Source organism: Pavona decussata, unplaced genomic scaffold (genome assembly GCF_977016875.1).
Source record: "Pavona decussata unplaced genomic scaffold, jaPavDecu1.1 SCAFFOLD_363, whole genome shotgun sequence".
Taxonomy (NCBI): domain Eukaryota; kingdom Metazoa; phylum Cnidaria; class Anthozoa; order Scleractinia; family Agariciidae; genus Pavona; species Pavona decussata.
In genome coordinates, this window is record NW_028145741.1 from 135236 (window position 1) to 148732 (window position 13497).

The 13497-nt window shown below is 38.0% G+C and overlaps 1 protein-coding gene across 1 annotated transcript; it reads left to right on the top strand.

The window, feature by feature from the left end:
- Nucleotides 1-2784: 2784 nt before the first annotated feature.
- Nucleotides 2785-11004, top strand: LOC146452921 (Golgi-associated plant pathogenesis-related protein 1-like). The gene is made up of 3 exons (XM_085097235.1): nucleotides 2785-2922; nucleotides 4733-4982; nucleotides 10370-11004. The coding sequence occupies exons 1-3, from the start codon at nucleotides 2829-2831 to the stop codon at nucleotides 10638-10640; spliced, it is 615 nt and encodes a 204-aa protein (XP_084953361.1). The 5' UTR covers nucleotides 2785-2828; the 3' UTR covers nucleotides 10641-11004.
- Nucleotides 11005-13497: the final 2493 nt, after the last annotated feature.

Genomic DNA, 13497 nt, shown 5'->3' on the forward strand with positions numbered 1-13497 from the left:
GTGGAATTGTGAAAGATTGGTTTTCATCCAAAGATCTTAACTCTGTTAGAGCACGATAGAACTTAAGTTGGATTGTTTGGCTTTGGTAAAGATCTAATAATAAAAGGTTTCGTGAAGCACGATATGAGAGTGAACGATTTTTCGATGACTCCACGTCATCATTATTAAGTTCTAAATACATGGTGAAATTAATTATATATATAGTAACTAAAGTGTGAGAATATTTAGGGAATAAACAAGGGAGTTAAAGTATTCAGTTGTTAATTAAAAAGTGAATCCGACCGCGTGTTAAGTTTTGGTTTTATGTTCCTGATAAACAGCATCTCAAACTGATCAAGCAGTCAAACTTGGTGCGGCATCTCTTTAGAACGGTAAACTGGTCTGGTATATTAGTCAGCTTGCAGATTGTGTTCTTCTTTCAGGTGGTTACCAATAGGAGAATGTTTATGTTCAGCGATGTGTTGAAAGAGATGTCGGGATGTATATTCGACATAATCCTAATCACACAGATCACATGAAAATTTATAAACAACGCAATGTTGGTTAATAAGGGGAGGTTTGGCCTCCACATTTTTGATATCATCAATAATTTTTCTGCTAGTAAACAGTGGTCGCAAATCTCTTCCAACTTTCTTGTAAGTTCGCTGAGATCTTTTCGTACAGCGTTGGCCGATCTCTGATCTTTGAATGGCAATTGCAAGACAATTCTAGGCCCACGCATGGCGAATGTTTTCATGTGCTCTATCAAAGAGAAACTGGAAAGCAAAAACAAATTCCCCTCTTTCTACAGAAGATACGTGGATGATACCTTGGCCACGGTACTCAATATTCCATCTGCTGAAGCCTTTTTAACAACGCTGAATGAAGCCCATCCCTCAATTAGCTTCACGATGGAAACAACCGCTAACAATAAGCTACCCTTCGTTGGAATGGAAAGTGAAATAAAAGGAAATCAACTAACAACATGCGTTCACAGAAAAACAACCAACAAAGGTCTCTTGCTGCACTATCGAAGTCATGTAGACAACAAGTATAAACACTCACTTTTGAAAAGTCTAAAAACAATGTTAATTTGCGCACAGATCTTTTTACTAATTATCGGATAAGGACGATAAACCGTAGGCCCCGTCTCACAAATTTGTAAATAACTCTGTGGGACGTTAAAAACCCACTCACTATTTGCGAAGAGTAGGGGACGTAGTTTCCGGTGTTGTGGTCTGGTCTTTGTGCATGTATTCCGTATATCCCGGGTGCACAGTAATTGGCCCTAGCTGTTGCGGCATCCCTGTCCATATTGGACATAGCTAAATAAATAAAATTTAATAAATAAATAAATAAATAAATAAATAAATAAATAAATAAAAAAACAAATAAGTAATGTAACAACCTGTAGTCAATGTTCCTGAAATTGAAGTATCCTTCGCGACTTTTTGAATCGACCATCAGCAGTTTCATCCGTTTACAAGATCAAGCCGCAGCACAACCCCGAAATTCTCCTACTTCAGCCCATTAGAATTGTCTTGCCATTCAAAGATCAGAGATCGGCCGACGCTGTACGAATAGATCTCAGCGAACTTACAAGAAAATTAGAAGAGATTTGCGACCACTGTTTACTAGCAGAAAAATTATTGTTGATATCAAAAATATGGAGGCCAAACCTCCCCTGATTAACTAACATTGCGTTGTTTATAAATTTTCATATGATCTGTGTGATACAGATTAAGTCGGACATACATCCTAACATCTCTTTCAACACATCGCTGAACATAAACATTCTGCTATTGGCTCCAGTCACAAGTACCGCAACAAACCAGATTACCGTTGGCGCTTCCCTCTTCATGAATGCATCTACTTCGGGATTTTTCAGCTCTTGCAACCTTGGAAACGTCCATGTTTACCTGGTGATTCGCACTTTCGTTGCGAAGCGTTACTTGATGTGAAGGCTACTGGGCGTCATTGATATGTGGATAGCGTTTTATTCTTGCACTAGTTGCATTTATTTAACAGCTATAGTCAAACTGAAAGGAAAAGAACAATATTGTTTGAAAAACTAAACTTGTCATAAAGAACTAGCAAACGATCGCTGGAAATGCATGACTTACAATTCAGCAGGCTTATCCACACCTCTTGACACATCATATGGCTTTAGGCGGTCCCGCTTGATTGAGCGGCGAGTGTTTAAACAGTTGAGTCTTATTTCCATAACATAGGTTTGAAAACTTTCGCGCGTTTACTTTCGCCCCAAAAACTAATGAGCAAGTCTTACACTAAGTGCGAATCACCTGGATCTATACCCAACAAGGGAAAAAGTAAACTGAATTCGAACTTGACTGAAGCCAGACCGTTTCATAAAACGACGATTTTTATGGACTTTTGGTGCCGAACTATCGCTTCACGCTCGATTTGAATGAAAGATGGCGATTTTGCGTAAATTAAGTTGACAGTTTAGTGACCAATCACAACACTCGTGAGCTTTAAATTAACCAATAGGCGTACTCTCTTTGTATAGACCATAAATGACCTTATAAAAAAACAATATTTGCCCATGAATCCCAGCGCAAATCGTCAACGTGAAGATTTTCGAAAACATTTTCAATATTTCGTACGAGCCCATATCCAAACAAGGTATAAAATGAATAGATTCCATTTAGCCGTGCGTGTGTACTCTGATAACGCACAGAGGACGTCAAAACGTGGTGAGAACATCAGTCACGCAACTCGCCTGCGGCTCGTAGCGTACTTCTCTGTTCTCACCGCGTTTTGACGTCATCTGTGCGTGCGTTGTCAGAGTTCACACGCACGGCTAACTGGAATCTATTTGCGCCAAGATGGCTGCCAGCTTGTTCCAAGTGCGCTGCAAATTTTGGTGGATTTTACTTTTTTCGGCGCTTGTGGTTTCTCCTTTTTTCAATGTGTGTGTCGGTAAGGATTTACTTCACCATTTTGTACTGGCTTCTTGTGCTATTTCTCTCTCTAGGGATGGTTTGGAAGCTTTGCGTATTTGCATGTTGTCGCCAGTTCGCCGGATTGTCACATCTCTAAACCTATTATTAGGTTTAGCGAGCTTCGCTGGCTCCTCCGGAGAAATTATTCTGGACGGATCTTGCGGTTCATATCGACGTAATCCTGGTCCTCTATTCGATGAAGTTAGCTCTGGTTACGCTTCACCTGTGTCAAGTAATTTTGATTCAAGAAACGCTTGCTCTGGTCGAATTAATTATACTAAGAGGGAACTGCTTCGTTTGAAAAAACTGAAGACTTTCCTTTTTACTAAATTTATCGAGAGTAACTCTTTATCATATTTTTAAAATTTTAGAATCAAGGTTTTTTTTTTTTTAGGTATTTTGCTAGTCGTAACTCCCAATATAAAAAAAAGCAGGGGGCAAGTTTAGTGAGAACTACAACTGGTGATTAATATTATAAAAGTTCATTTTTGTTTTCATGAGTCATTTACATAACGTGCGGACACGGGTCTGGGCCAGTTATGTTACCCTCAATCATTTTCATTGCATTCACTATTATTATTATTATTATTATTATTATTATTATTATTATTATTATTATTATTTGAAACATAAGCAAGCGAAAATTAAAGTTAATAGCCGACGTTTCGGCGTCATCGAGACACCATTCTCAAGGCAAAGTGGATAAATTAATGCGAACATTTGATTTCTATACTCTACAGTCTCTACAAATTAGTATTAACATTGAATCACAAGTTCTTCAGGTGAATACCTTTGCGCAAATCCAGCCTGTTTGCACGTTTAAGGATGGTTTAGGTTTAAATTAAGGAGATGCTTTCATAAGAAAACTTAAACCATCCCTAAACATGCAAACAGACTCGATTCGCGCAAACCTGAAGAACTTGTGATCCATTGTTAATATGCTAATTTGTAGATACTGTAGAGTATAAAAATCAAATCTTCGCATTAATTTATCTACTTTGCCTTACAGCGGTTACCCGGCAATAACACGCGACCTACGGCATTCAAAACAGTCGGATAAAGTTGCATTTTGGTGGACGTCAATCAAACAATAGCCGTTGAAATTATTTTGAATTCTGACAAGATTCCAAGGTAACCCGGCAAGAAACTAACAATTTTACCTCGCTAAGAGAAGGTAAAGTTTATTTAAATTGATTCTCGAGCCAGATCAAGCGCAAATAAAAGGTTGTTTTAATTAAATATTTCAATTTTTACTGCACGTGATAATTTACTCACTTGCACGCATCGCTGATTTATTATCAGGTGTAACGATTTCAAATGTTTCATAAAAAACTACGGCTTCGTCTAAACAATGCCCATTTTTTTAAATAGTCTGGCTTGGAAATCAACTTTCATAAAGTTTACCATCCGTAATTGGGTAAAACTGTTAATTTCTTGGTTCTGTTGCCTTGAAATGGTCTCAGAATTCAAAATAATTTCAACGACTTTTCTATGATTGACGCAAAACGCAACTTTATTGGAGTCTTATGAAGGCGATAGGTTGCGTGTTATTGGTAACCGCTGTAAGAATGGTGTCACGATGACGCCGAAACGTCGGTTATTAACTTTAATTTTCGCTTGCTTATGTTTCAAGAAGTCATTATTGATCAAAAATTATTATTATTATTATTATTATTATTATTATTATTATTATTATTATTATTATTATTATTAATTTTCTTCAGACCACTTTCCTTTAAATCAAAATTAACGATAATGATAAGGATTTGGCGCCTGTTTTTACACAGCCGACTCAGACTTTGAGCAAGAGGCTCTGAACACTCACAATAAATACCGGAAGATACATGGAGTCCCATCCATGACACTAGATCGAGATCTCTCCAACCAGGCTAAGGCATACGCCCAGAAGATTGCAAAGATGGGTCAACTGATACATTCTTCTCCAGCAGAAAGAGAAAAATCTGTTGGAGAAAATTTGGCTTACGCCTGTGCAACAAATGGGACTGCGCTAACAGGAGAGTCAGCTACCAAGATGTGGTAAGATTTGATTTACTTTATTGAGAGAAGCGGGCTAATAAATTAAAGAAAAACATGAGTCTTAACCGGAGTTGCCGGAATCCATGGCCTTGACAAGGGGCACATGGGCTCAAGGCTATAAGAACAAAGCAGAGTTTAGTTTACAGCAATGGTAGAAGTTTGAAAAGGACGGATACCCAATCATTCACTAGTTCTAGCTTTTGTTCATGGAAGTAATTGAGGCATTCTGAATGACGAACCGTCAAGCGACCAGTACAAATTGTTTTAAACTACCCGTCCAAGTAAATAGTAGAAATAGCAGTCACCCTCACCCCCGTACTCCCATACCCAATTTTTTAAACTACTCATTTAAGTCAATAGTAGAAATTACGTTCATCCCCATTCCTCGTAACCCCTTCTCCCCCTCCCCGCTTCCCACTCCCCAATGGCAATCCCCCAAAACTACAACTAGTTTTAATTAACCGGTACATGAATTTAATACCCAAACTCACATGATGGTCCGCATAAATAAATATGCCAGTCAAAGTGAAATGCCGTGGCTTGCCTCTTACACGTAATTAACTACTTCGGAACGGCCCTTAGAGAAGTTTACATAGCATAGATTTTGAACCATGTTTTAAGGTCCATTACTTCGTTGCTATTCAAGAAAACAAACTCTATCAAAAGACTAATTATAACGTTGTCTTACATGTGCGCGAGACAATTCATCGATTGGATAAAATTTTAACTCTACAGTCCCCGCTCAACCTCGGAATGGCCAATAACTAAAAGACTGCCAATTGAGTAACTTGGATAGATGGTGCAATGTGAGCATTCATCTGACTTATGGGACGGTCGGCCCAGGTTACCATCAGCTCTATGACCGCATTTTGCAATGCACCTTGCTCCAAATGAAGAGATAGTTTGACACCTAACATTCCAGAATCAGTTGCTCTTATGAACTTCTGTCGTATGTTCAACTTAACTCAGATGCTTAGCTCACCAACTCGTGTTACTGACGCTACTGCAACTTTACTGGGTGTTATTATCGCTTCCAACGCAAATCAAATTCGCGAAGTTAAAATCATTGAGAGTTCAGTGAGCGACCACGATTTAGGGTATGCTATACTCCGGCTAACGAAACAGAGACCCAAGCCTGTGTACATCACTGCCAGGAGATTTAAACACTATCAACCTGAGGCGTTTTACGCGGACACCGAACAAGCCCCTTGGTCAGTCTTAGATGTTTTTGATGACGTCAACGATAAACTGTTTGCGTTTAACGTTTAATAAATAAGTCCCGGGAAACTTAATAGAAAATTTATGGTATAGCAGGGATGCTATGACAACCCTTGTCATGTAGATTTTAAAGGGATTACAACAGACCAGTGGTATAACTACTGAACTGTCTTGCATAGTAGTTATACAGGGAATAAAATAGGCACACAATAAAGAAACATTCACCTTGATAGAGAAACTGGAAGCATTCAAACTGGTATGAAACCTATTCTTTGTCTCAGTAACAGTAAGCAGAGGCTCAAACAAAAAGTGCATGGTGTCCAATGAAAAACTTGCAGAAATTTGACTGCATAATAATGACAACAATACTGATTGGAGTGTAATTAAGTCTGTAATCTTACATTAAAATAATTATTGAAAAATTATCGGACAACCACATAGGGGGAGTCTAATTAGAATCACAAGTACAATTAAAGACATGATTGGATAACATGGAGTCTTGAAGGAAGGAAGGAAGGAAGGAAGGAAGGAAGGAAGGAAGGAAGGAAGGAAGGGAGGAAGGAAGGAAGGGAGGAAGGAAGTAACGAAGGAAAGAAGGAAGTAACGAAGGAAGGAAGGAATAATTAAATTGAATTTTATTTAGATTCTTTAGCAATTAACCAAAACTGTAACAAAAGTTGAGAACCATAGGGTGTAGCCACGAACAGGAAAAAAAAAATCTCAGTCTAGTTTGTCCTTTTACTGACATGAACAAGAAAACCAACCTAAATGATGTCCAAAAAAACATGTTTGAGAAAATGACATAAATATCCATTTGCAAGTATGATGGTCATGACATGTAAACTGTACTGTCTTAGTGTTCAAATATGTCGCTTGGGTTTTGGCTTGGATGGCGTTGATTTATACAAATGTAATTCCCTCTTGTACATTAATCCTAGGCTCTACAAACATTTTGTACATTTTCTAATATCCCAATAAAGCTCAGTGTCATTTCCTTGTTTACTTAAAAGTGGGTGGTGGTCAATTAGAAAGCCTTTGCTACTTTGACCACCACACACACATCTTATAATTTGTACTGTATTTATTTTATCTTGTAATTATCTGTTGTAATACTTTTCTTTCTATGTTAATATTATGTAAATAGTGTGAAATAAATGAACCATAAATGAACCATGATCCAATAGTTACATGGCTCCGTTTGGTGCCCAAATCCATTTCTTCAAGGTTAAACTGGAGCCGGCTAAATCTAAGAAATAACAACCAGCGTTTGTACTTGTAAAATCTTAGACATTTCTTGCAAGCATGTAAGAAAACATTTCAGTCCTAGTTCGCTTAAAACGGACAGCAAAGAAAAATTGCACGATAGCGGCTTCGTACACATCACTCGCAAAATCGACATATTTCCCAGAATGCGATCATCGCTAACCGCGATTTCGGTCATGCTTTGTATTTGCAAAACAACTGGGTCACTAAAAGTCATTATACTATAATTTTGCTTATGAACCTTTCATGTATTTAAATTTTGTTTGTTTGAGAAGATTACCCAAGCAGAGAGAGAACTACGAATTAATTTGTAGACGGTATTGATACCATCTTCGCGGATGGCGTAAGACGCTGTTATTCAAATGTTCAAAATAAACCTTTTCTTAACTTATAAACTCCACTAAAAACACTCCGATGAGACGGTAAAGTATTGAAATCATGTTAACAAAGGTACTTACCTCGGAATAACGTCTCCAATCGCAGAAATTTAACTTGAAAACTGAACAAAAATGCCACTTGTTAAAGAACCGTCCGCCATTTTGTGAAATTTGATTCAACTATTGCATTGCGGGATACCATCCATTCCTCCGCTGGCACTTGATGAAAGCAAGAGAAGACTGAACAAAAATAGCACGAAAGACCAACGATCCTTGTGCCTGGTTTGCCCTTATAAAATCTTAAACGCGAGGTTAAAAAAGAAATCAGAATTGCGATGAGAGAATTCGTGATGGAGCAGATTAAAAACAACACGAACTCTATTTGGAAGACAATCCGTTCATGTATACCTAATGGGTCGAAGACACAAAGAACCTAGTTTAAAGATGAAAAAACTATGGCAAATGAATTTAATTCCTTTTTCGCAAGCATTGGTGGTAATACAGTAAATGAAAACACTAATTTAGCGAGAAAATTTAGCTTTGCGCTCAACAACAATCCATTCATTCCGAGAACATTTGTATTATTAGAGCAATTTACCCTTAATCCTATTGAGTGCAAAACAGGTACAAGCCATTGTTAACTCGATGGCAACAAGGCATCTGGTGACGACAAGATTCCGGTAAGAGTTATCGAAGATTGCCTTCCCGCAATTCTGCAATTCTGCCTTCTCTCACGTCCATCATTAACGCCTCGTTTACCACCACCATTCCCAGATGGGTGGAGGCTAGCCGAGGTGACACCAGTTCTGACAAGTGGAGATCACGAGGTGCCGAATAACAATAGGTCCATTTCTCTTCTGCCAGTACTGTCAAAAGTTTGTGAAAGAGCAACCTTTAATCAATTCACAACCTACCTAGTCCCAAAGGTGCGTTTCACATCAAAACAAAGTGGGAATACACAACATCACTCAACCGAGACTACATTGATTCACCCCACCGATCAAATTCTGCGTGCTAATGACGACAAGCAATCAACTGCAACAGTCCTCCTTGATATGAGTAAGCCCTTTGATAGCTTACACCACGGCACTCTACTGGCTAAACTCCAGGATATCGGTGCATCTACAACTGCTTTACAGTGGTTCCGGAGTTATTTGTCATCACGTCACCAAGTTGTGCGCATCAACTCTACTCTGTCAGATCGCATGCAAGTAAGAAATGGCGTACCTCAGGGAAGTATACTCGGCCCACTTTTGTTCAGCATTTACGTTAATGACTTGCCGTCAATCCCACAGTACTGCTTCCCACAATGCTATGTTGATGACACCACACTTCTGTTATCCTTTGCACTCCACGAAGAGAGAAGAGTCAGAGATAAAATAAATCAGGATCTGCTTAACATACGGAACTGGTGCTTTGACAACCAGCTACTTTTGAACCCACACAAGACGAAATTAATGATCTTTAGAAGTAGACAAAATATTGCAAAAGTGAATGATGATTTTAATCTGTCCCTTTCCGGGAAGGATCTTTTACCTGCAACAACCGCTGAAGACCTCGGTGTAATTATGGATCCAAACTTAACTTTTAGTAATCATGTTCTAGATACTGTTTCTTCGTGTATGTCACGTTTAGCTCACATCAAGAGCTCAGAGTTAAGCACTCTTTTGACAAACAGTCTTTAACCATTATTATAAACTCACTTGTTTTCAGTAAACTGTTTTATTGTTCATGCGTCTGGAGTAATACTTCTCAAACAAATTTGAAAATGTTACAGACAGTCCAGAATTTTGCCTGTCGCATTGTAAGTGGAAGAAGGAAATACGATCACGTATCTCCAATTTTAAAGGAACCGCGCTGGCTGCCAGTGAAGGAGCATCTTTACCACCGTGATGCCGTAATGTTATTAAAGTGTTTAACAGGATGTGGTCCTGGATATTTATCCACACAATTCATTAGACGATGAGATGTCACAAATCGTAGAACGAGAAGTTCTCAAATGCTTAACATGCCTCGCTTTAGAACAGCAAGCGGCCAAAGGACTTTTTACTGTAGAGCAGTTACTTTATGGAATTCCTTATCTAACGATCCTAAACTTTGCGAATCGGTTAGCGTGTGTAAACGCCGCCTTAAGTCTTGCCTCTTAAGTAACTTTAGCACTTCCACTATTTGGTCAATTAGACTTTTATTATTTTTCTTAAGTTTGATATATAATTTTTAGCTTAACTGTATAACTAAGTTTTACCTTAGCTGTTTATTATTGCCTCTGAAAATCCTCTTTGGGGAAGTGGTAATAAAGTATATGTAAGTATGTAAGATAGCTTTGCAGGTGGCTTTAAATGGTCTTGATTTTCTCAGCTATGAGTTATTCCTTGCGAGGTACTCTGTCAGGCAAGCCTTATCGTTATTTAGAGTATGACTAACGCCACATGGTTCAAACCACTTTAATTCACTCTTTCAGCTCTTTCTCTTGCACGCAAATGTTGACTTCCTGTATAGAGTATATGTCTGTGCTTTTTATCATCTTAGGTACGATGAAGTTTGTAAACCTGGATATAACTTTGCCAGCGGGGGTTTCAGCAGTGGTACCGGTCATTTCACTCAGGTAGTGTGGAAGGACAGTGTCAAGCTGGGTATTGGCCAGGGAAAAGCAACGCGAAATGGAATGCAGTGTACCTACGTTGTGGGGCGCTATAAGATCGCAGGAAACATGATGGGAGAGTTCCAGGATCAAGTTTTGAGAGGGAACTTTGACCAACAGTATTGTAACAATGTTACGACTGATATTAAACCGCAGTAGCTCAAAAAGAAGTTACTTTAAATGTACATTGCGCCTGTATGTTCAGTAAAGAGAATAACCGAGGGCAAAATTACTACCAGTCATTAATTAAAGACATATATTTCAGTAATAAATGACAATTCAAATAGTGGGCGATCATGTTGTGAGCACAATTCTTCTTCTCAGCTAATAAAGTTTTATTGTCAAAAGACGATTTGTTACCTTAATTGTCGGAAGTAACGACAGTAATACAATCAAATTACACCTGACGATTGCCATGGAACAGTTAAACCTACTTGATAATTTTAGGTTACATTTGCATTAAATAAGCTAAAGTTGTTGAATGAAACTTAACTATCTTAATAAAACCTTAACATTCCTTTCAGACGCTTGGATTATTTGATTCGCCATACGCTTTCTTCTGAATATTGGTGTCATTTATGAAGGGGAATTCATACGTTCTATACTTAAACTTTAAAGTTTTAGTCTTACAACAAGAATTTTCAAACATTGAGAAGCAAAGTCCTCCGTAGGCAACTCTAATGCTCCAAAGAAACGAAAGAATGAAATAAAAGAAGCAAGGTTCGAAGTGGATGGACGGTGGAAGAAGGGGCGGGGGAGGACGAGGGGAGAAGAATGGTATGGTATATGGTATGGTATGGTATGGTATGGTATGGTATGGTATGGTATGGTATGGTATGGTATGGTATGGTAACTTTATTTAAACACGGTAAATCCTTCAGCAAATATTAAAGAGATAAAAGATACAAGATAACCAAAATCATACCTAACTAAACTAACTAACCTAAACTACTGTTAATCACATACTAAAAGCTGCTTTACAAGGATGCCGTGTTAAAACTCATTCAAAACTGTGGTGACGTATTTAAATTTAAAATCATGTAAAGATGTTGCTGCACGAAGGTCACTAGATAGGCTGTTCCATAACCCGGCTCCACTATAAGAGAAACTCTTCTTTAAATAATTGGTGCGCGGCTGCGGAAGAGCCAATTTATTTGCAGTACTTCTTAATCGATATGATGTTACGTCGTTTCGAGAAACAAATCTAGAACTCAGATATTCAGGGGTCATTCCGTGTAAGGATTTGTACATCATAATAGCAGCTGATTCCAATCTTTGGTATTTTAGTTTACGCCAACCCAGTGCCCGGAACAATTCATCGATGTTAGAGTCATAATTGGCACACTTTACAATACGGGCTGCACGATTTTGGAGCTTCTGAAGCTTTTCAGGAAGACCACTGCCACAGTTGCCCCAAACAACATTACAGTAATTAAAATGTGGTTGAACTAGGGTGTCATATACATTAATTAATATGTTTAAAGGTATAAGATGTCTTATTCGCTTAATTTCGCCCAAAGCAGAAGCAATATTTTTACAAATGTTCTGTATATGACATTCCCAGTTCATGTTTTGGTCGATGTGCACACCAAGAGATTTCGTGGATGACACCTGCTCCATTGAATGGTCATTTATACTGAAAGAAGGAATTTTAGGAAATGTTGATAACTTCTGTCTCGACGCAACTAACCTGAATTCAGTTTTTGTTAAATTCAAGGTCAGTTTATTGGCAGATAGCCATGTATACACCCTGTTAAAATCATAGTTAAGGCAGCCATCAATATGTTTTAAATCTGCGCTAGCGAAGGTGAGGCTGGTGTTATCTGCATACATTCTTGGTTGTGAAAAATACAGACAATTAGGCAGGTCATTAATATATAATAGAAAAAGTAGGGGTCCTAGAATTGTTTCCTGGGGGACACCACATTTGACTAATTTTGGAGTGGACATAAAAGAGTTGATTAGAAAAGTTTGAGTGCGATTGCTTAAATATGACGTAAACCATTTGACAGAGACCGCGTATTCCATAGAATTGCTATTTTGTTAATAGAATATTGTGGTCGACGGTGTCGAAAGCCTTTTTTAAATCTAGAAAAACAACGACATTGACGAAACTGCGATCAATATTCATGGCTCAACTATCCGTAGCTTCGAGTAACGCAGTAACCGTAGAGTGTAGAGAACGAAATCCGGATTGATAACGAGAAAGAATACAGTTTTCAGTAAGATAGTGGTATAACTGATCATACACAACCCGTTCAAATATTTTAGCTACGACTGGGATTACTGAAGAAGAATATTTTAATGTATTTAATGCTAGATAAAGCTAATAAACTCTAACTTAAGAGAAGTGCCTTCGGACGAAACAAATTCTTATCTGTTTATCACTATTTGTATTTCATAAGCTTTGTGGAGGCGTAACTGGTAGCCAAATCATTAAGGAACCGAAGGACTATGGTAAGGAGTTCCTTAGGTTCCTTACGGAAAGGAGCTAAATCCCTTCGTTAATTCGTAATTATTTTTCAGCTTAAAATAATGTTTTAATTTTTAATTAAAATAATTTATGCAGAAACATCCTCGAGCTTTGTTGTTGACAGAAAATGATTACTTAGGTGCCGCATTTGATGTTAACGTACTCTGATTTAATCAAAATTACTGAACCAAGGAACGAAAGAAATCTGACTTAGGCGTCTTCTTTTATTTTAGTACAACCTCAGGCTTGGTACAACCCAACGCCCCTAAATTTCACCGTCAAAACTGAAGGTACAACCATTTTGCACAACTTAAAAAGTAGCACCCACGGATAATTTCTCAGTAGCTTTCAGTATAATGGCCAAACCTTAGAATTTCACCCACGGACACGAAAGTTAGATTGGATCACCTAGTGGAGCATAATAACCAGCCCCACTTCAATAGACTCACTTTAAGAGATCTGGATTTCATATATAAAATGAAAAATATAAAACGATCTTGCATGTGCACCATAATAAGCACATAGAATGGTGACTTGTACTTC

Excerpts from the sequence above, each read along its gene's own strand:
- LOC146452921 (XM_085097235.1), top strand. The coding sequence starts at position 2,829 with ATGGCTGCCAGCTTGTTCCAAGTGCGCTGCAAATTTTGGTGGATTTTA. Across the intron at positions 2,923-4,732 it reads TTTTTTCAATGTGTGTGTCG|CCGACTCAGACTTTGAGCAA; the intron begins GTAAGGATTTAC and ends GTTTTTACACAG. Across the intron at positions 4,983-10,369 it reads GAGTCAGCTACCAAGATGTG|GTACGATGAAGTTTGTAAAC; the intron begins GTAAGATTTGAT and ends TTATCATCTTAG.